The sequence below is a fragment of the Zingiber officinale genome, chromosome 5B, assembly GCF_018446385.1.
Source record: "Zingiber officinale cultivar Zhangliang chromosome 5B, Zo_v1.1, whole genome shotgun sequence".
NCBI lineage: Eukaryota > Viridiplantae > Streptophyta > Magnoliopsida > Zingiberales > Zingiberaceae > Zingiber > Zingiber officinale.
The window spans coordinates 134,920,355-134,943,234 of record NC_055995.1 but is presented as its reverse complement, the minus strand read 5'-3'; the positions used below and the strand labels follow the sequence as shown (position 1 = coordinate 134,943,234).

The 22,880-nt window shown below is 39.3% G+C and overlaps 4 protein-coding genes across 4 annotated transcripts; 1 reads left to right on the top strand and 3 right to left on the bottom strand.

The window, feature by feature from the left end:
• The first annotated feature begins 3,297 nt into the window (after positions 1–3,297).
• Positions 3,298–4,834, top strand: LOC121986145 (probable mannitol dehydrogenase). The gene is made up of 4 exons (XM_042539967.1): positions 3,298–3,447; positions 3,534–3,647; positions 3,732–4,399; positions 4,493–4,834. The coding sequence occupies exons 1-4, from the start codon at positions 3,332–3,334 to the stop codon at positions 4,693–4,695; spliced, it is 1,101 nt and encodes a 366-aa protein (XP_042395901.1). The 5' UTR covers positions 3,298–3,331; the 3' UTR covers positions 4,696–4,834.
• Positions 4,835–6,037: 1,203 nt separating this feature from the next.
• On the bottom strand, positions 6,038–7,556 carry LOC121986147 (protein RGF1 INDUCIBLE TRANSCRIPTION FACTOR 1-like). The gene is made up of 3 exons (XM_042539968.1): positions 7,279–7,556; positions 6,559–6,633; positions 6,038–6,482 (listed from the first exon to the last, which is right to left on the bottom strand). The coding sequence occupies exons 1-3, from the start codon at positions 7,480–7,482 to the stop codon at positions 6,099–6,101; spliced, it is 663 nt and encodes a 220-aa protein (XP_042395902.1). The 5' UTR covers positions 7,483–7,556; the 3' UTR covers positions 6,038–6,098.
• Positions 7,557–10,744: 3,188 nt separating this feature from the next.
• Positions 10,745–16,084, bottom strand: LOC121986143 (protein JASON-like). Its single transcript, XM_042539965.1, has 10 exons — positions 15,853–16,084; positions 15,704–15,781; positions 15,522–15,634; positions 15,359–15,443; positions 14,769–15,244; positions 14,398–14,620; positions 12,139–12,368; positions 11,187–12,000; positions 11,041–11,123; positions 10,745–10,968 (listed from the first exon to the last, which is right to left on the bottom strand). The coding sequence occupies exons 5-10, from the start codon at positions 14,783–14,785 to the stop codon at positions 10,914–10,916; spliced, it is 1,422 nt and encodes a 473-aa protein (XP_042395899.1). The 5' UTR covers positions 14,786–15,244; positions 15,359–15,443; positions 15,522–15,634; positions 15,704–15,781; positions 15,853–16,084; the 3' UTR covers positions 10,745–10,913.
• LOC121987082 (CRIB domain-containing protein RIC11-like) lies at positions 15,024–17,789 on the bottom strand. Its single transcript, XM_042540987.1, has 5 exons — positions 17,759–17,789; positions 15,704–15,781; positions 15,522–15,634; positions 15,359–15,443; positions 15,024–15,244 (listed from the first exon to the last, which is right to left on the bottom strand). Exons 1-5 carry the CDS (start codon positions 17,787–17,789, stop codon positions 15,024–15,026), a joined length of 528 nt encoding a protein of 175 aa, XP_042396921.1.
• Between the last annotated feature and the right edge of the window lie 5,091 nt (positions 17,790–22,880).

Sequence of the window (22,880 nt, the reverse complement as noted above, 5' to 3'; positions counted from 1 at the left end):
CTTATCTTCTCAACGTTGGCGACGGCGGCTTGAAGGCTTCTCCATCCCTTCTGGGCGCACGATCTCTGCCAGGTAATCTTCATTTTCTCTCCCTCTCTTCTCCAGCATATCGGTTGTAACGACGCTGGCCGCTGCCAGGTCGCGACGGCTAATCTTGTTGGTGCAATATTCCCTAGGTCAAGGTTGACCTGTTTGACTGGGCTTGAAGTGAGTCAAGCTCGAGTCTTGATGATTTGGTTTCGATGTTTGACAATACTTGTAGACAACACATGAACATTGCAGGTGCAATTGTTCATGTGGGGAGATTGTGAAGGAGAGTCAAGTAGGTCAAGGTTGACTGGATACTTGACTGAAAATCCTAGTGAGTGAAGCTAGGTGAAAGTCCTGGTGAGTGAAGCCAGGCAGATGAGAAGACCTAGTGAGTGAAGCTAGGCAGAAGGGAAATCCTGGTGAGTGAAGCCAGGTGAAAGTCCTAGTTAGTGAAGCTAGGCAGAAGGGAAGTCCTGGTGAGTGAAGCCAGGCATGGAGAAATCCAGATGGGTCAAAGTTGACCAGACATCTGGTGAAAGTCCAAATAGGTCAAAGGGATTGACCGGATACTTGGCAAGAGGAGAAAAGTCCAAGTGGGTCAAAGAGATTGACCAGACACTTGGTGAGAGAGTCCTAGCTGGTCAAGGGTGGCCGGATGCTAGGTTTTATGTACCAACAAGTCATGGTTGACTGGATGTTGGTTTAGGGGGATTTGGACTTGCTTTTGGGCAAAAATCAAGATCTGGATTGATCAGCCGATCGATCTAGCAGATCTGGATCGATCAGCCGATCGATTGGATCATGCCCAATCGATCAGCTGATCGATCGGGTGAGTCCCCACGAACAGAACCCCTTTGGATCGATCTGTGGATCGATCCAGAGGTCCCAATCGATCAGTGGATCGATTGGGAGCTGCTGTTTGTGCGTGATAAGCCCTGGATCAATCAGCCGATCGATCCAGGCTATTCCAGAGAGCACAGAGGCACTCTGGATCGATCGGTTGATCGATCCAAAGCCTCCCCGATCGATTGGGAGCAATCCAATCGATCGGGATCCGACCGTTGGCGTCGTATTTAGCTGCAGGCGAGCGTTTCCTTCAGTGGTGCTTACACGATTCATCTCCGATCTTCACCATCGACTCCACAGCTCTCTCTCAAGTTCAGATCGCCAGTTCTTGAAGATTCTTGGAGGTTCTTCCAAGTCAAGAGGCGGATCAAAAGCAAGAAGAGAAGTTAGGGTTAGGGTTTATTGTAAGCTTTTGCTTGTATTTCATATCCTTTCCTTTCTTCTTGTATTGAGAGTTTGTAAAGGCTTCTCCGCCTTCGGTAGTTACCGTAGAGGAGTGTGTTTCATAGTGGAGGGTGCGTGAGTGTGTGGATCCTTGGATTAATCACCTCTTGTGAGGTGGATACCAAGTAAAATCCATTTGTTAGCGTTGTATTTTGTTTCTTGTACATTTCCGCTGCACATCTTTGAAGAAACAAGCAACGCCAACCACGAAGTACGCGACGAGCTATTCACCCCCCCTCTAGCTACATTTTGGTCTCAACAAATCTTTCACGGCAGACTTTTCCATCCTTTCCCAACACGATCTCGCAGGTATAGTTCATTTTCTCTCCCTCTCATCGTCAGTATATCAGTCACAACGGCTTGTTTGTTTTCTGATTGGGAAGTCAACAAAGAATGCAATAATCCGACGAAGAAGGGTTGCAAGTGAGAAAAGGATGGGTGAGGATCGAGCTCAGGAGGTCGTGAGAGTTGTAGATCTCATGCCTTTCTCGTTTTCCACATCTCTAAGGATAGTAAGTGAGGAGGCGATGAGTGAACTGAAGCAGTGTTGGTGGTTGACAAAATGTTATTGTTGTCTAACTCTTTTTTGCAAGTTTTTTTATTTTTCTGTATACTAATATATCTCTATAGGAATTAGAAATAAAAGAAGTCTTGGATACTGTTCACCAGAGGTGCCTTGGATGGATTGGAGGCGCTTTAGAGCAGCTAGCCGAAGTCTCTGTGATGGAGGCGCGGAGGTGCCTCAGTGGTAAGGAAGCGCCTCAATACTGGAGACGCAGAGGTGCCTTATGAGGAAGAAGGCACCTCCTCGTGCGGATAAGGACTGTGACCGTGAATGATAGAGCCTCGGTTGACTAAGACGCCTCCAGTGGGAAGGAGACGCCTCTGTGCACATAAGAGCCGACGCCTTTGATGAAGATCAGATCAACTGGAGGTGCCTCTAAGGGAAGGAGGCACCTCAAATCCTCAATAAAAGAAGATGTCGAACCGTCTTCAAAGAAGAACTAGTATACGAGCTCAATTGATCTCTTCTACTCTTTTGACCGTCACTTAATTAACTTCTGACTAATTCTTAATCAAGACTTCAGTTGCCTAGCTCCACTATAACTTTGCCACTGCCTGATTTCCGATTAGAATTTTAACTGTCTAACTCCACTAGAACTTTCATCGACTGGTTGTCAACCAAGACTTGCACCGTCTAACCTTGCTAAGACTTTTTCTCTTGTCAAACAATTTGTACCTGCACACTTGATAATATTTTATCAGTACACAAGGCATACTAACTTTAAACTTACTTATATATCAAAACATAGGTTTAATATTTTGCTCCAGCGCCAATAGTATTTCGATTTGTCTAAACATTAAATAGAAATAAGATTTCATCTAAAATACAATACTACAAATATATTTTCTAAATTCAAAACTATATTATTCCTTAAATAAATTCTTAAAACACATATTCCTCACCTTCTTGTCAATTTCTTTATAAATGGATATTTCAAGTATAATTGACATTCTACTCGTGAAACAGACTTATACACAATTATACTTATGTGAATATTTATATCCGTATCTATTAACAAAGTATTATTAAGTACGATAGTTTGGTCGATTAAAAAAATGATAAAATTGAAAAGTATATATTTTTTTTCTAAAATATTCTTTAAAAATTTGCTTCTTCACTTCATTCCCTTTGTTCTTAGTTTTCGGATGGTTTGACCGTTCCAATTTGACTACGTTCGGATCTATGGTCTGAGCAACCTTTATTCCTTAACCGGTCATGTTAAACACGACTTGGACTAAATATATATAGTTGGGCTAGTTAGCAGGTGGCTCGGTCTAAAGGCATCACTTTTTGAATTAGGAAATGAAACGTCATCGGTTACGCAACCGATCACAAAACTGTCATTGATTACGTATCCACCTTCCTATTTAAGCTCCTCAAATCCTTCGCCAATTTAACAGCCACTTCGTCGACCCAACTACTAGTCCGTCTAAGAACCATATATACATGGAGAACGGGAACATCGCCGCCGCATCGCCGGAGGAGGTCCGCCGCAGCCCTGCTTTCGGATGGGCCGCCAGTGACACCTCAGGCATCCTCTCGCCTTTCACATTCTCCCGGAGGTACTGCTAATTATATTGTGTAGGAATGTTCTTCCGAAAGATGATCGGACGATTGCCTGAGAAGTGGTTGTCGAAATGCTTGACAGGAAAAATGGAGAGAACGATGTGACCATCAAGATCTTGTACTGCGGCATCTGCCACTCCGACCTCCACTCCGTCAAGAACGAGTGGCAAAACTCCGTCTACCCGATCGTGCCTGGGTAATTTAATTATGCATCCAGATCTTGGACTTGCTCTCTGTTTTCGAAATTTTATTGGGGGAATTTAATTTGCTGGCGTTGCAGTCACGAGATCGTCGGCGTTGTCACCGAGGTGGGCGGCAAAGTGGACAGGTTCAAGGTGGGCGACCACGCCGGGGTGGGCTGCATGGTCAACTCCTGCCGCAGCTGCCACCAGTGCGCGGGGCACCACGAGAACCACTGCCCCGGCATGATCTTGACCTACAACTCCACCGACGCCGACGGCACCGTCACCTACGGCGGCTACTCCGACTCCGTCGTGGTGGAGGAGCACTTCGCGGTGCGGTTCCCGGCGGGCATGCCGCTCGACCGCGGCGCGCCGCTGCTCTGCGCCGGCATCACGGTCTACAGTCCCATGAAGCGCTTCGGGTTCGACGTCCCCGGGAAGCACATCGGAGTGGTGGGGCTCGGCGGGCTCGGCCACGTCGCCGTCAAGTTCGGGAAGGCCTTCGGCGCCAAGGTGACGGTGATCAGCACGTCGCCGAGCAAAAGGCAGGAGGCCGTGGAGCGACTGGGCGCCGACGCTTTCCTGGTCAGCAAAGACCCCGATGAGATGAAGGCCGCTTGGGGAACCATGGACGGCATAATCAACACAGTCTCAGCAGCTCATGAAGTGACTCCATTGCTGTCTCTTCTCAAAACTTTTGGACAAATGGTCATGGTCGGTGCACCAGAGAAGCCATTAGAGATCTATGCTTTCCCCTTACTTCTAGGTACGTAATCACCCATTGCCCTTTATCTTTCTCCATGTTCATTATTTCTGACTAGCTCTTGTGCTTTGCGCATTGGTGTTTGATCGAGTTCAGGTGGGAAATCTATCGTAGGGAGTGCAATTGGTGGGATGAAGGAGACTCAGGAGATGATAGATTTTGCGGCAGAGCACAATCTGACGGCAGATATCGAGCTTATCAGCATGGATTATGTGAACAAAGCCATGGAGAGGGTCGCAAAGGCTGATGTCCGCTATCGATTTGTTATCGATATCGGGAACACTTTGAGTGCTACTTGAGAATGTGAGGAAGTTTATCGTTGCATGATGGAGCGACTTGAGTTTTCCATAGTTTTTACCTTCTCATATGTATTTTAATTTACTCAAATTTGGATTTGTATTGGGATACTAGCAGAACTGATATAAGATTTTGTTGTGGTTAAAATCCACAACCTCCCTCTAGAAGCTCAAAACTTGTTCCCTGACGCTTGGTAAGTTGGCAGGAGGATTGAACGGTCCCACGCAATGTATTTTCGGATGCTTGCAGTGCTCGCGAGCTGGTACGCTTTAAATTTTTTATATATTTTATTGACCAATAGAAAATTTTCGTGACCGGATCCGGATCTTGTACCTCCAAGATTAATTGATTGTGATATTTGAATACTGGGTTAGTTGAATCTATCTTTTTGTCTCGAAGTGTCGTATCCCCACAGCTCACACAGTTTTTGTCAAGATCAATACAGCATCAGAGATGTTTTATAAAGTCTTTGATGCTTAAGTAATCGCCTTCATGATTACGGTAGCAGGTATTAAGTTATCGTCTAAAATTTATTGACGCTCATGTGTAACTCTTTGAGATCTATATTTGTTACTTTATGTCGCAACCATCAAATTTTAAATAAAAAAAATATCATTTAATATCTTTTCATATCTATACAACGTTTTTTTTTTTTTTTTTACTATTTTTAATAATTTTTATTTTTATAGTATTTATAATAATTTTGATACGTCGGATATTTATTTTATAGTATTTAGAATATTTTTTATATGTTGGATATTTATGATTTAAGATTTATTTATATAAGTATCCTATTTAATTGTTGAATAAAGGTTTTTTTATAAAATCTAAAAAATGATTGATTTCTTTTTTTTTAAATTTTTTTTTATTTTCTCCTTAATTTTTGATTTTCGTCAATCCGTCAGATAATTAATGTACCGTACAACGTCAGTTGCAATAAAGGAGACGCATGAGACTATAGACTTTGCCGCGGAGTACAATGCGGGCGCAGATATTGAATTTATCAGCATGGATTATGTGAACGAAGCCATGGAGAGGCTCGTGAAAACGGATGTTCGCTATTGATTTGTTTCGATATCGGGAACACCGTGCGAGCTGCTTAAGGTGATGAGAAGGATAAAAATATAAATAAATTCGACTATATATAGTTTTAAATGATTTAAATTTGAGTTGAGTTATTTAAATTTTAATTTAAGTATATTTAAATTAAAATTATGTAAAAGAATAAGAGTTTGATTTAAAATCACGAGTAATTTATAAATACTGAAATAAAATATTATAAATTTAAATTCAACTCAAAATGAATCAAGCCGTCTCGACAGGCTCGATTTGTTTGAGGCCGTAAAAATCATCACAATTTCTTCAGTAATGGCCAGTAGGTACGTACCGAAATTACTGCAGCACATCAGCTGAGAGGAGACCTCTGAGGAGCTCCCTTCCGCCTGCTGCTCAACGGCGCGAGCTGGACTATTTGCGGGAAGAAACCGCCCCTGTGCCTCTTCTCGCCGGTGCTCGGGCCATCGTCGTCCTCGGCGAGTTCTGCTCCGCCCACGCGAAGGTTCTCCAAGCGATTGGAGGCGAAATCCAACTCGTTCAACCTGAACAACATCCTGGACGACTCCTCCCCTTTTAGCATCACACGGTCCACCTTGCACGAGAGGGAGCAGAAGTGGAAGGGTTCTTGGAGGATTCTGTCGCACATTAAGCAGAGGTTTCCAGAGCCCTTGAAAGGCCTCGATTGCGGCCTTGGCTTGAGAAAAATTACTTTGGCGCTGTTGATAGTGTAAGGCTGCAGTCACGAACCTTAATTAGAACAGGGATCTTGTTTCTAAAATGTTTTAACCTTGATTCACAAGATTAATTACCTGAACGCAGGAGCAATCTATGAGCCTCTCCAGATCCTCCAGCCGAACGACGTCGTTGTACACATATCGCCTCACCTAATTTATTGAAAGGTAGTTTTGTATGCTTTTGAGATTAATTTTTCTTGTTGAATGAACCAAAATTCAATTAATCTGAAGCTTCAAGTTACTCGATTTCAAAATACTGATTGGATGATTAGGTTTTGTTTGCACTACTGCTACACGGGAAAAGCCATTCTGCAATTTGAGGGCAAAACGATGAACTCAATGCTCTAATTGAGGGTTTGGAAAAAACAGAAATTGGAGAAAAGGAAACAGTAAACAGAATGATACGAGTCCAAAATTTCGCCGGCCGTAGAGTAGAGCGACAAGGAAAACTAAAAACTAGTAGTAAAATTTGAAAGAAAATGGAGAATAGATCGCCAAGATTATCTCAAAATAGCTAAAAAGGTAAATGTGTGGTAAAAATTGGGGGGAAATCAGAGATGGGATGAATCTGGATGTGGAATGATTGAAATAGAAAGAAAAAGGCGAGGGGAAAGAGCAAGACAACGAGAACAAAATCCTTGAGAACGGTACAAAAGTTCACAGGACAGGAGATCCTGCTTCCGAATCAGGAACCGGAGCCAATATCGAAAATCAACCGCCGTTAACTAATTCAATCAAAAAACGTCGAGAAAAGCTAGAACGAATGGAAATCGACAGGCGATTAGGGTTCGGGACCTGGAGGAGCGAGTGCGAAGGGTGGGAAGGGGCGCAGTGGGGGCAGATGCTGGTGCGACAATCGAGGCAGAAGATGTTCTTCTCGTTCTTCCTGCGGCTTCCATGGGCGCCGCATCCCACGAAGAAGCTCTCCTCCATCAACCTCCCCAGCCATCCCGGCATCGCTGCCACCGCCGATCCGCACTCGCCTCCTCTTCTCCGCATCCGATCGAAATCACGCAGATTTCCTGGACGACGGAGCAGAGACTGAATCAATGGCGATGTGGATCTGGCGATCGGTCTAGGTCCTCTGATGGAGTGAAGGTGGGAGGGACTCTCGAAGCTCTTGCTATATTTATAGGGAGCAGAGGAAGCAGACAGAGTGAAAAAACAAATAATTTTTTTTTTATTTTTTTATTATTTTATTAAAAAAAAAGGTTAATAAAAAAAAGGGAAAAGGAATAATATGCATGCAGAGTGAGTTACGAGGGCCAGAATAAGGGGAAAGGAATTAATAAAAAATGGAGAATGTAAGGGTGTTTTTCTAAAAAAGAATGAAATTGTTAACGAGAAAAACATGGAATAGTGGATTTGGTGGTCGTGTCAAAAGCGAAAAGTGAGTTTCGTGTCATAAGCATAAAGCGAAAATGGAATATTATATATGAGAAATGATATTCTTATGGAAAATTTTTAAGGATAGACACATAATGATGGGATCCATAAAAAGTGAAATGATAGATCCTATTATTTATGTGTCTATCCTTAAGAATTTTCCTTATATATATATATATATATATATATATGATCCGGCGGTACAGATAGGGGACTCCCTTTGAGGAAAGTCAATCACACGTAGAGGTCAAAAGTCTAAGGGCAAGATGAGCTCCGGCCGAGCGGGTGAGGGTCGGGTCAACCGGTCGAACGGGTCAGAACAGAATCAAAGACAACCTGGCGGGGAGTCGGGTTTCCGACGCTCATGGTGAACAAGGTCGCCGGGTCGAGTGGGTAGTCCGCTCGGCCGAGGCATACGGCAGCAATGCCGTGAACAGTATCAGCCGAGCACATGACCGTGAATCTCCCGAGCGTACCAGTACTTTCGTCCGGTCGGACGTGATGGGGCGGTTGAGCGGCTGGATGTTCGGCGCGGGGAGAGAAGAGACAAAAGGAACAAAGGAATATCTTCTGACAGCAAGCATGTTCGAAGACCAAGCCATGCACAGAGTCCTAGGACGGAAGGTTCTACCGTTCCATCAGAGAGGTGCTCGGACTGTAGCAGTATGGTGTCAGGCAAGCTCCTCTGGCAAGTCCATACTGAGGTATGGTAAGAGGACACGTATATGCCTCGGTATGTGTGCATAAGCCTCCTCACAGCTCTATATAAGGGTCCTCATACTTCGCCGGAGGTACGCATTCTCTGAGATTCAAAGCTACCTCTGCATTTTCCTCTTGCCTGACTTGAGCGTCGGAGGGTCATCGCCGGAAACCCCTTCCCGACCCGACTTCTTTGTAGGTTCGCCGGAGCTCCATACAGCCGGTCAGAGACCCACGTCATCAGTTGGAAGAGAGCCACGTGCTCAGCGTCCATCGATTCAGCGTTCGGACAGGATCAATATATATATAAGAATAATAATAATATCCTGCGGGACGCGCACAGTATGCGACTGGTCGCGCGAGATATCAACATTTTTTTCTTTTTATTTTTTTAATTTTGAATTAAAAAATAATTAAAATATTTTTTAAAAATTTTATTTCCAATTGGATTATAATTTGTAAGTTATTTTTTTAAAAGATATTATTTCTAGGTTCAGATTTCCCAATTGAATTATAGTATTTAATAAAAAGAAAAATTAAAAATAAAATAAATTTAAATATTTATGGAGTATTGTAATATGTTTAGGGGATATATAAATGGATTAGGAATTTATATATAAGGAATTATTGATTTCTTAAAATTCAAAATTGAAATAATAGATATCGTATGTTATTATTATTTATTATTATTTTATAAAATTTTGAATTAAAAAATTAATTAAAATATTTTTTAAAAATTTTATTTTAGGGTTTAGACACCCAATTGGGTTATAGTTTTAGTAAAAAGAAAAATTAAAAATAAAATAAATTTAATTATTTATGAAATATTATAATATACTTAGGGGGATATATTTATATATTAGGAATTTATATATAAAAATATTAATTTTTTTAATTCAAATTTTTAAAAATAAAATAATTAGAAAAGTCTGATATGCTACGCGCGCGTACAATATTGTGCGGCACGCACCATATCACCACTCATATATATATATATATATATATCCGCAACCAAAGGTTAGAAATTCTCGAATGGATACCGCGACTTTTATTATTTTTCTAAAGAGTACAATTTTCTTTTTAACATTTTTAAAATACTCACAAATTGAAAAGTTAATAGTTAATACCATAATAAATAATTAAGAGCCTTAATATTATTTTTGGGGATAAAAATAAAAAGGGATTCATTTTTATTAGAATCCTCATTTATTATCAAAATAACATTTACAGTTCATTTTTAATTCAAAAATATTTTTATTTATCTGTCATAGCTATAACATCAATACTTCAACTTCAAGTGTAATCAATATTAATAACAATTCAGTCCCCGGAATCATAGTATCATGGTAAAATATTCAAATTATCATTTAAATATCTATAGTTCAAACCTTAGCTATTATTGACAAATTTTTTTTTTTTTTATGATGACGTTCTTTTGATTATTGTCTATCTTTTTTTTATCGCTGATTAATCTTGTGAATGGCTAGTGAAAAATTACTTAGACTAATCCTAAGGTACTTACCATATATTTTTTTTTTGACTTTTGATTATTGAGATGACTTAATTTCAATGACTTTGATCGACTAAGCAGTGGAATATAAGGTACAATATAATTAAAATGAGTGTCTCGATAGGAACACAAATATTCTATTAAATATCTGAAAAATCTATTAAAATAATTTAATGCAAATTTTTTTAATAGATTCAAATACTCATTTTAATTTATCAGTAATGGAATTTCAAGCGCAAGTAACACTGTTATCCTATTGTGGTCAACGGTTTAAGTTATAAAAATAGCCTCTTGTCATGTGGATTAAAACTATATGCATGGTAGGGTGGATTAAAACTATATACATTAGATTAAATGTGGTTTCATCTTTCTCTAAAATCTCACATTAGCAGAAGCTTTGTGTATCAAGTTACCCTTTAATAGTGGAATTTCAAATTGATACCATTGATGCGGCACACAATGTGAAAGAACATCAATTCATCCCAAACTTCATCTTCAGAGTAAGCAAATTTTGAAACCCATTGGAAGTTGCTTCTTTACATTGGTTGATATCCATTTCAGTAAGCACAATGGAGAGGAAAGAATCTAGTGATCAACTACCAAAGACAACCACTAAAATAGAGAGAACACCATCTCATAAGCTCATCAAATGCATATAGAGTGTTCTTTAGAGAAAGCTATGCAAACAAAAGTTGAAATGAGAAATTAAAAATGCCAAATCCTTGATGACATTCATAATTGGCATAAGAAAATACGATGATTCGATCGTCTGCTCATTTATTCAATGCGCAGTCATGGCATTTTCCAATTACAATTCTATGTATAGTTTAGACTCCTAAGTTTCCATGCTTTCTTCCTCTATCTCTTTTGATTCTCTGTACAAAAGTTTCCTGAAATCAGACATACATTTAGAATATCAAATGATAGAATCAAATGGATTGAATTAGACATGGCAAATGTACCTTTGAGGCAAATGCTTGTCGGCAGATAATACCTTCTCTAACCTCTCTTCAAATGGAGTTGCATGCCAATTCACTTTTTGATCCTAACATGCATTGAACATTAGTTCTCAAATAAGAGAATAACTAACTGTGTGAAAAATATTTACCTCCTTATATTTAGTTGTAGTGTTTGGGATTCCATTGCCATCCCATTCTTTCTGGAAGTCCAAAAGGAGCTCAGCATCATTCCAGTAAGCAGCAGCAGTGCCAATTATAGGCCTATCAGCATTATTGTTCATCTCATGACATTGTTCATTAGAAATTGGTGTAATCGATCCTTTCTCATTATTCAAAATTGGACGTTTCAACCTCTTGGACAAACTTGAGAACATGAGATTTGGAGTTTCAGGCTCAATGTCTCCTGTGCTACCTGAAACATGAGCTGAGATACCCATTGATTCATTGTACCGAGATTTGTTGAATGAGAATAAATTTTCTTCTTGGCTCCCATTTCTACTTGGCGATTGAAAGATAAAATTGTGACCGTTATACAATGTGTCAGGTAAAACCTGGTTGCTTCTTTTTCGACTATCTGCTGCAGGAATCTTCAATTGTGGCTCAAAAGATTCATCCGACTTAACATTCAATAAAGATTGTTGCCGCAGTGCAATCCATTGAGGTAGATTTTCTACTGGTTTTAGAACTGGATATATGTACTGATTGCGAATCCTTGCATGCTTTCCAGTCCTACGGTTATCCAAGTTAACTCGAAAGAACGTTCCAGGGGTCTGCAATTCTTCATTAATGTTTAATGGTGTTGGAAAAGGTGAATCACTATCGAGGTTTACGGTCTTGCTATCAATGTGTGATGGAGAAACATCTAAACTAACTGATTCTTGCTGGCAATCAAGTTGAGATGCACAAGTATTCACATCAAACTCCAGAATGTTAGACACAGTTTGAAGCTGCTCTATCATGCAACTGCAAAATCATTAGAATTATAAGCCAATGTTATAGTGAATTATAATAGTCATTCGGTCTACATTTATAAAGAAAACTTGGGTAAATCAATGTGGATGTTCAACTTTGAATCTGCATGAGAGGAGCAAGAATTTTTACCTCTCAATATTGTCATGCCGACTTGAAGTATCTTCAGGCTTTGCAAGGCCTTCCTGTATATGATCATTTTGCCCATTCAAATCACTAGTCAAGCCACTCAATGTAGGTTGAGACGGAAGATTTGAAGGCAAGTCATCTTCCCCAGGAGTCTGGGCAAATACTCCATTAAATATTTCCCCTGTTCCTTCAGGAACTTTTGATAGCGAAGGACAATTTTTGATAAAATTAGCCTGATAATAATTGAAAATTGATCAATTCAACCATCCATCTTCAGTTAACTTGAACAAAAAAGTAGCAAACACAAAGAAGATTTTGTTGGAAATTGATTCTGGTAACAAATAAAATTGAGTAGGATCTATGAAATTAATGGATGTTTAATTGGAGATAAGCGATCCATTTCATGAGTAGATTGGTGTAAAATCAATTTCTCAAGTGAATGAGAAATTAATGTCCTAAATTTAGCTACTCAAATGATACTGAAACCTCACTTTTCATCGATCGCACAAGGGTACTAGCTCAAAATGAGCAAAGAAAAGTTGAGGATGCGAGTGCTTGAATGTTAACATGGGTATGCATAAGTGAAAAATCATTTGGAACAAAAAGGATGGAAAAACTTTTGAATACAAAAAGTCGCATGCATACATGATGGGGATTCCTACTGCCTATGTCGCAGCACAAGGATTAATTATGTGACTACTATTTAGACCCCACAAATAAAGTGCCTGTAGGTGGCGTATATCTATATTGGCAGCGATCACCAAGAGGCATTAGTGCCCTTGTCATTGGTGATTACAGTACAACACCAAAAATTGTTGATGAAGGCAAAAATGACTTAATTTTTGAATTTGGAATGTTTGCACAGGACGATAGAGAAAGTTGTCTAATCTTGTTTTACAACCCATCAAATTCAATTTTGAATTTAAGAGGCTCACCCCCATGATTGGTCTCTTTGAAGTGTCCTTCCATCTTTAAAAAAGAAAAATATTTCTCCATTCCAAGAGGCTATAAAGTTAAATAACATTCTCTCATCTTGAGTTTACTTCTCTTCTATAATTCTCTAAAGAGTTCCAAGGTGTAGAAGTTTCACAAAGTCCTAGAATTTGGAGAACTTCTATCTTGAGATGAAGGTTGTCACAGATTAGGATGTAATCGCTATTAATCTGTGAGCATATTGGCAGAACAAAGTTCTACTCTCACCTCGACCCTACGACTACTTTGGATGATATTGCAATGCCATCAGCCCGAGTTGAAGACAACTACTTGAAAAATATCTTGATCATCCAAAGGTTACACTGACTCTCCAGAGAGTCATGGCCCAACTCATCCATCTATCAACCTACCATGCCAAGCTACCACTGGGTCAAAACCATATTCACCAACAAAATTATGTACATTATCTAATTAACAACCAAAGACGCTAAGGTAAAATATTCAAAGCATAGAAACAGAAATAATAAATAAAATAATATATAGAATATGATATTAAATAACCATTGGTTTGTCCAAATAGGTGCTTTATACAATAAAGACGGCATGCCGTGTTGTTTAACTATAAGCAATTTAGTCAATGAGTCATGAGCTGATTCAGAAATACGTCACCATGAGGAGAGAAAGAGAGCAAACAAGCAGTTTCAAGGACCAATTTGGTTTAATGTCCAAAAGACAATACCAAATACTATTTATATTTAACAATATAACCAAAAAGTTACATGTTTCCATTGACGAATCATGAAATTTTTTGTGAATCATGAAAACTTTTTCTTCATCCAATTTTGCTAACTAAGTTTACGTGTAATTAAGATAGGATTAAAATGGAGATCTTGGAATTAAATGGATATGTGAATCTCAAAACCCGTAGGTGCAGAGCCAATTAAAATATTAGATAAAGAACTGATCTAAATGCAGGTATACTAGTTGCACGGAAGCATATTGATCATATTGAGCACACATATACAGTCGTTGCATAATTTATTTTATGCCCACCAAAACAACACATATTGCCCAGATTGTATAATCAACCTCTATATATCCAGTTGAAGAATACATTTTAAACAATGCTGCTTTGAGAGTCAACGCTATGCATTTCTAAACCTACTGCAAGTTTCCTTTACACCCAATCGAAGATTTTCTACAGTTGTATGATCTCACGAGCCCAAGAGCCTCATTCGATACGAAGGAAACCTAGTACACGATAACGAAATCCAAAGCACAATAGCAGAACATGATCCTCGAAGGATTAGAGTATGAAAACACTCATACCTGTTCCTCGAGGCGGCTTGTCTTGGCGCTTGAGTTGGTCTTCCTCCGCGCATCATCCTTGACCCGGAAGCAGCCGAAGAGACAACCCACTAGCACGGATTCGAAAAACCCTAAGACTTCTTTGATCAGGCGAAACCTGGATCCAGCCATGGAACAACGGATCGAGGAGAGCGGCGAGGCGATCGAGCCCTTCAACTTCCGTCGCCGGGGTGGTGGTTTCCGCCTGGACGGAAAGGGAAAGGCCGAAGAGTGAAGACTGGCGTTTTGAAATTTGAATTGGTAATTCAAGAGGGAAAGCCACGACCCGTGAGCAAACGACTAATTTATAAAAATAGAAAGATTATTATGGAAAATTAATTTTTATGTCTTACACGTGGCATCCCCTCATTGGAGTGTCAGCTAACCCCACTTATGAGATGCCAGCTAACGTGAGCTGTTGCCTGATCGACCGAGGAGATTCAAGTCAAAATTGATTTATCAAGTAAATTCCATGAGCACTACTTTGCCACAACCTTGTCTTCTTACATTAACCCCCCAAAGCTTTCACGTAATTACACACCAACTGCACACTAATCTTCTACTCTACCAAAGAAATAATTTTTCAAAAAGATGAGTATATTCAACTCCTAATTTACATAAATTCTGAATGGGCCCCTGAATTGGTCACCAACATCCTCCATCGCAGTGGAGTATGAATCGGTTGATGCTGCAGAAGATCTTGTTGAGGAAGAGGACTTCGCCTTCTTTTTTCCTTTGGAACTTTTAGGAGCTCTTGGTAAGTCTGGACATGGATGCTCTGTCAAAATCTCAAGATCTGCTGCAGATTGAAGCTCCCTTTGTTCAAAATCTATATATAAGTAGGATCGTAAATGAATTAAGCATTCGTGAACAATTTTGATTTGTTTGGATAGATATGCTTATTTCCACTTGCAATATACTAGCAATTGAGGGTGATACAAACCTAAAGAAGCCCAAGAGTTCTCTGTGAAATCGAAGTTACTGAGCGAGCCGGAGGAGAAATCTCGCGAAGTCTTGTAGCTATTCATCTGAAAAACAACATGAACACAAGATTTGATCAAGCCAAAAGTCTTATTCCTTTTAGATATTCTATCGAACATCGATACCCAAGACGGCGAGGCTCCTTGAGCATTAGGAGCATTGTCGAATCCGACATGAGCAATGTGCTTCACATCTGTTGGATGTCCTATTTCCATCTCATGCTCCTTCTGAACAGAGCCTGAAAAACAGAAACTGTTCAAAGGCTTGTGCTCAACAAAATGAACAAGAACATAGAGAATGACCCTACCGAAGATGTATCTGATTCCTTTAAAGATCCCCTTCATCTTGATTGCCATTGCAGCAGAGAAGCTTTTGAGAGAGAAATCTGAAAACAGAAAAGCCACAATTATGAACATATAAACATTGCTGACAGAGCCATGAAACTTGCATACAAACCTTTTCAATTGTTCCAAGAGATGAAGAGAACAGAGTTGGCCTTGGACTTGAAAAAAAAGGGGAGAGATGTAAATGTGCAAGTGCATGTATTGTCGAGCAGGAGGGCACAAAGTGCATTAAAGAAATGGTTGTCAAGCTGGTTTTTAACAAGATCATAAAAGGGCACAAGATCTTATCTTCCCCTTTAGAGTAAGTTAGGGGATTGGCAATCCGTGAGAGATTAAAAAATGACTAGTTTTTAAGCATTTGTAGCCAAGCTTAGAAACTACTAATTTTTTAATCTCTAAGAGATCCATGTTCTAGTGGTCGCATTTCTTTCATTAACATTGTCCTCGGTTGGTTGAATTATCCGAAACGACAATCTTAGATGATGATTCTTGCCGAAAGTCAAAGAGATGAAAAGTTAAGGATGTGACACTTCCGCTGACCGCTTGTAAATTCTGCTTGGACCTGCAACACAGACGACGTCAGTGCCAAGTCAGGGAAGGGGTTCCGACGTTGGCCATCCGATGCTCAAGTCAATCACCGGCTATCAAGTATAAGGCGGAGCAACAAGAAAATCGTACCGCAAACAATGAATATCGCGTATTTTGCATACCTCTGTCGATATTTGGGCCTCCTTTATATAGAGCTCCTGTAGCACGTGTGCACGCTTCCCAAGGTAGACACGCTTCTCTAAGTTTTTCCTGAAAAGACTTGTCGGTAAAGTGTCTCTGACATAGTACCTTAACGGGCCGAGCATATCTCTGAAGTGACAGTGGAAGCTTCCGTCGTACGATCTTCTAGCAGTCCATACCCGCTATCGGCGACACTGACTCCCAAAAGGATATCGATAGATACCGGAGAGAGGGTATGCTGCTAGGCCGAGCGGGTTGGCCGCTTGGTTGGAACTATACTGTTCCTGTGTACCATCCGCTCGACCGGGACTCCGTTGCATGCGTTAGTTCGATCGTAACTCCACTGTGATCGTACTACGTCTGCTCGGCAAAAACACCACTGTGTCAACGTCATGCCTGCCGGCTGCCTAACCGAGCGGGATAGCCGCTCGATAGAAGTTCCATTCTACTGTTGACAAGTCCTGCTGCATGGTCAAGCGGAGTAGTCACTCGGCCGAAATTCCGCTATGCCAATGTTGGATCCTAATGCTTGGTCGAGTGGGGTAGCCGCTCGGCCGAAATTCCACTATGCCAATGTCAAGTCCTGCTCCGCTCAGACTGGCTTTTGCACATCGTTTTCTCCTCTGTCTGACGTCCCTTACTTCATTGAGCGTCGGGTGTTCGGCATGCGCCCAAGTTAGAGGTGGGGTTGGATCGGACCTCCTTTCCTCTCGATCGGGATATTTCCGCCCGATCGGCCGATGATAATTGAGCGTTAATCGCCTTGACTTTGACCTCCACTGTGACAGCTATCTTCCTCAGAATGGAGCCCCTCCTCGTTACCGCATCAAATAACTACTTGCAAATAAGGTGATACGAATATCTCAATTTGTTTAGACACTAGTGCAGAACCCTCATAACCTTTTAAGGAGTGGACAGGCAAGCTCATCGGTAAATGTCTACCGAAGAACGTATACTCTTTGGTAAATTCATAAGGATCTTTGACAATTATTGTGATTTTTTCTTATAACATGTTGATTCACTGCCTGATCTGTCAAGTATAACATGATGAATTATATTTGTTTTCTCTGATTCAAACAACATAGACAATGAAGTATGATAATGTTGTTGCAACAACTAAGCAGACATCTGTATGTCTTTGGCTTAATTAAAGAGAGTGCTGTACACAAAACAAATATATGTTTTTGTCTCACATGAGAAGAAGCATCTCCTTGTTAATTGTTTCCATTAAGTAATCATATATGAGCTCATAGAGTTTGATGGTTGGAGCCACGTTGGTACTGATTTACCCTCATCATTCAGCATCATCTTCTTCGTCATTGACATTACCTTTGAACTAATTTTGTACAGCTACATTTTTGAAATTCAGCAGTGATGTGGTGGATATCTAGGGGATCCCAAGTAGGGTTAGAAAGTCAAATTTTCAATTAATGTGATAGTCAAAATTTGATGTAGGTTCATTCGAGTGAGAGGCCTAATCGGGACATTAAAGACTACTACCCGATCAGATGACAGGAACCCGAGGCTCTGCTCCCCTACGGCCTTCTCTCTACCTCCCGAGGCTCTGCTCCTCTATGTCCTTCCAATTGGATCATAGGAACATGAGGCTATCCCCCTCAACTCCCTATAAGATGGACAAGCATATAAGCAGACCAGTCAACTCATGATCAAATATTATACCCCCTTTCTAACCCATATTATCGTACTATTTTGACGACGCCCAAAAAGCCTAATGAGTCTTTCAACTCAGGAGCACATTCCACAATTAATATTGCGCATGAGATTGTCAGAGGCACATGGGACCTTATCTTTATACATAATATAAGATACCAATAGCGAATGGGCAATAAGACTACACACTACAGTAAAGATACATGGATTTGACATATCACTTGCGCTGATATGATATTTATTTATGTAAGGATTACAAAAGTGTTATAAAATGATCCCGCCCTCGTGGGAGCAGGTACATCTTTTGCTTGTTATACATCTTCTTCTTACTATATATTGTCGATCTTTCAGATTTTTCTCTACATAACTGACTTGAGCATTAGAGTGGTTGTGCCAAGGACCCCTGGCTTGCCTGCTAATACTCCTTTCCCTTCCATCTTGTAATCTTGCAGGTCCTTTTGTAGTCAACTTCAAAGCCCTCTCGTCGAGGACCTCCCTTCTTCTCCTTCAAGGTCTTTTTACGGAACTTCAAAGTCATTTTACTGGTGATCTAACTTTTACCGATTTCAATCAGGTTAAGAATTTTGTAAAAAAAAGTTTGGCATTCTTGTGTCTTTTAACATTCATAAATTGTAGTGAAGAAACTCTAAGGGCATGTTTACTTTAGCAAACAAATAGTATCAGTGTGCCACTAGCCATCATAGATCATATTCTAACATCCTATGCCAATCCCTGTATATTGAATATAGCCATCGACGTTGTCCCAATAAGAGATAGACATGTTATTTATAGAACACATACGGGGTTTAGAGTTCATGACTTGAAAATGGACTTGGAGCAGCCAAGGTTCGTGTAGATAAAAAAAATTGTATGAGACAACTAAATGGACCATAAGAAGAGAAGTATTAAGATGATATTGGAGCAGCTCACGGAGCATAACCAAATTGATAGTTTGGTGGCTCAAGGTTTCCAAAGGGTTTATTCTCTTGAGGATAAAATATCAAATATCCTTCCACCTAGGAGGTCGTATCATGATTTACTTTCATCTTACTATAAGACCGACGATAAAGAACATTCAGGGTGAACCAAATCACATGGTTTACTTAATTAAAACCAACCAAGATCTCCAAGGTTATTTTACCTGCCACAACCTTATTTTTGTTTCAATATATTTTTTAAATATTTATGATCATTCCAAAAAAAAACCCATGACAGTTTTTAAATTTGTTTACTCAACTAATTAGCATTATTGTTTACTTAGGTGATGTTTGGTTCACTCCTAGAAATCAGAATGGGAATGAGTATCATAGTATTATGGAATAGGAATGTGTATGAGCTTAGGTATCCTTCTTAAAAATAATGTTTAGTTAGTTGAATAATTTCAATCGGAATGGATCTAAATTTTTTTTTTTATCCTTAGAGAAAAATAAAAGAAAAAAATTAGATGTGAGGAAAATATGATGCGAGAGAATGGTGAGAGAGAAAGTATGATAAAAAATTGAAGAGAGGAAAAGTGTGGTGAGAGAAAATAAGGAAAGAGAGCGTGATAGCAAAGATTGAGAAGAGAAAAAGTATGCTGGGAAAGAAAGTGTGATGGGAAAAAAACGAAGAGAGGGAAAGTGTGATGGGAGAAAATGAGGAGAGATTGAGGAGAGATAAAGTGTGATGAGAAAAATGAAGAAAGGGAAAGTGTGATGAGAGAAAATGAGGAGAGAGAATGTGGTGGGAGAGAATGGAGAGAGTGAAAGTGTAATTAGAGACAAATGAAGAGAGAGAGTATGGTAGGAGATATTGAGGAGAGAGAAAGTATGATAAAAAAATAAGGAGAGAGTGTGTAATGGGAGAGAAAGTGTGATGAAAGATAATGAAGAGAGAGAAAATAAGGAGAGGGTGTGTGATAATAGAGAATACAGGGAGAAAATGGTAGAGAATGTGCTATGAGAAAAAATGAGGAGAGAGAAAGTATGATGAGAGAATGAGGAGAGATAAAGTATGATGAGAGAGAACAAGGAGAGAGAAAATAAAATGAAAAAAAAATTGAACAAATATATTAAGGGTATTTTTGTCCAAAGCTTAAATTTCATTCTCATTCTTATCAAACCCCAAGGGAAGAGGTGGGTTTCATAAATACCTAAGTGTGCATTTGGTTTGCACGTTTTTTATTTTCATTTTTTGAAAAACACACATTTCTGAAAAATAGTGTTTGGTTTTCATTTTCCATGTCTATTTTCTAAAAAAATATATAACATTTTCTAGAAAAATAGATTGACTAAAAGTCATTTTCTATTTTCTAGAAAACGCGCGTTTTCTATAAAATGAAAATGGAACATACGTAAACTAAACACACCCTAAGTTTTTGGGTTTGATTCCAAAATCTTGATTTCATTCCCATCAACCAAATACAAGGTTTGGGAATGAATCCATTCCCTTATTTCTAAACCCCTAAACTAAACGCTACCTTAGTGACTAAAAGTATAAGAATTTTATGGCATAAAAGAATTAATTCCTCTAGTAAAAGATGATTATTATGTTCATTCTAAACGCCCTTTAAGTTAATCTTCATATTATATGAAAAAAGGTAAATCATAAGTCAAATGACTAGGGAATGGAAGGAGTTTTTTCCACATATGTCCATCAAAAATTGATCCCTATCTCATTAGGGCATCCATATTAGATGCATTAATGGAGTGTTATAACACCCTAATTTGAAGGGTGTGTTATTGCTCTTGAATGCGTACAAGATTTTGAACTCATTCAAGATAACATGAGTGTATTTTTTTATTTTTAAAATTTTATTAATTAAAAAATTATAAATTTTAAAATTTAAAATTGAATAAGAATTATGATTATTATTTATTTTAAATAATAATTATTTAAATAAGATAAATAAAATTGGAATTTAATTTATTTAATGTAAAATAAAAATAAAGAGGAATGAGTGAGCGATATGACCACAAATAACGAATATTAATGTTAAAACGAATGTGAGAGAATAAATATTGATGCAGTGATGAGGGGCTCATCTCGCGGGGATAGCTGCCACGGTGGAGGTCAAAATCAAGGCGGTCAACGCTTAGATATAATCGGTCGGTCGGGCAATCAGGTCAACCCTCAGATATCATCGGGCGATCGGGCGATCATACCCCGACCGAGAGGAGAAGGTTCTGGTCCGATCCCGACTTTGACACGGAGAGGTGTCAAATGACCGACACTTAGTGGAGTATTAGACGTCGGACGGAGGAGGAGACGATATGCAGAAGCCGGGCCGAGCAGCTACCCCGCTCGGTCAGGCAGCAGGACTCGACATTGGCAGAGCGGAACTTTATGGTCTGTTTGGGAGGAGGTGAGGAAAGGGGAAGGAAGGGGAAATAAGGGGAAGGGAAACTTGGAACCTCGTTTGGGAAGGAGTGAGGAAAGAGAAGGAAAGGTAAGGAAGGGTAAGCTTTAACCTTCGTTACCCATGAAAAGAGAGATTTTCTTACACCCTAAATTGGGGTGTAAGGAAGGAGAAGGGAAAACAAAAAAAAATTTATTCCAATTTTATCCCTGTTCTTAATAGTTTAAGAAATGTTCCAATTTCTAATTTTGCTATGTCGCCGGAGTTCAATTTTCTCGCCTTCTTCATAGCTCGCTTGCTGCCAGATTATTAGAGGAGGGGATCCGACACGTCTTCTAACTGAATTGAAGGGAGACTATTTTTGTCGTCAAAATTTAAGAGGATATCTACTATTTTTAATTTTTTTTTATCAAAATTTAATAAATTTTTAAATAATAGAAATTCTCGTTATCAACGTTATCTTTCAAAATTTTTTATTTAAGGTTTCTAAAATCATTATTTTCATTATTTCGCATTTAATTATTTGATTATGTAATTCATTGTTTTGTTATGAATAGTATAAAAAAATTAATTTTTTATTAAAAATAACTAATTTAAATGATAATATAAAAAATTAATTTATTATTAAAAATATCTCATTTATATTTATAAAATAAATATTAATATTATGGAAAATTTTTAATTTAAAAAGTAAAGGGTATTTTTTGTAACTTTATCTATTTAACCTTCATTCCCCTTCCTTTTCTCCCAAACAAAGTAACACATATTACATTAATGAACCTTCCCTCCCTCCCAAATAAGGAGAAGTTAAATATTTTACTTTCCCTCACTTCTCCTCCCTTTCCCTTCCGTTAATGAACCTTCCCTCACTCCATCCAAACAAAGGGTTAGCCGAGTTGACGTGACACAAGCACAGGGGAGTTTCGGCCGAGCGGACGCGACACATGCAACGAAGTCTCGGCCGAGCGGGTGGTACACAAGAACAGCGAAGTCACGGCCGAGCGGGACTACTTCGCTGTGTTATCCCTCGACATCCTTTTGAGAGTTAGTGTCGCCAACACTAGGCATGGTCAACCAGAAGATCGTACGACGGAAACTTCCACTGTCACATCAGATATATGCTTGGCCCGTTAAGGTATTGTGTTAGGGACACTTTACTAATAAGTCTTTTCAGGGGAAACTTTGAGAAGCGCGCTCGCCTTGGGGAGTGTGCACGCGCGCTACAAGATCTCTATATAAAGGGGGGGTTCAAGCATCAGCGGAGGTACGCAATAGACACTATTTATGCTACATTGTTCACTCTTGTTGTTATACCGCCTTCTACTTCATCGGCGGTGACTAACTTGAGCGTCGAAGGGCCAACGCCGGAGACCCCTTTCCTGGATCAACACTGACGTCATCTG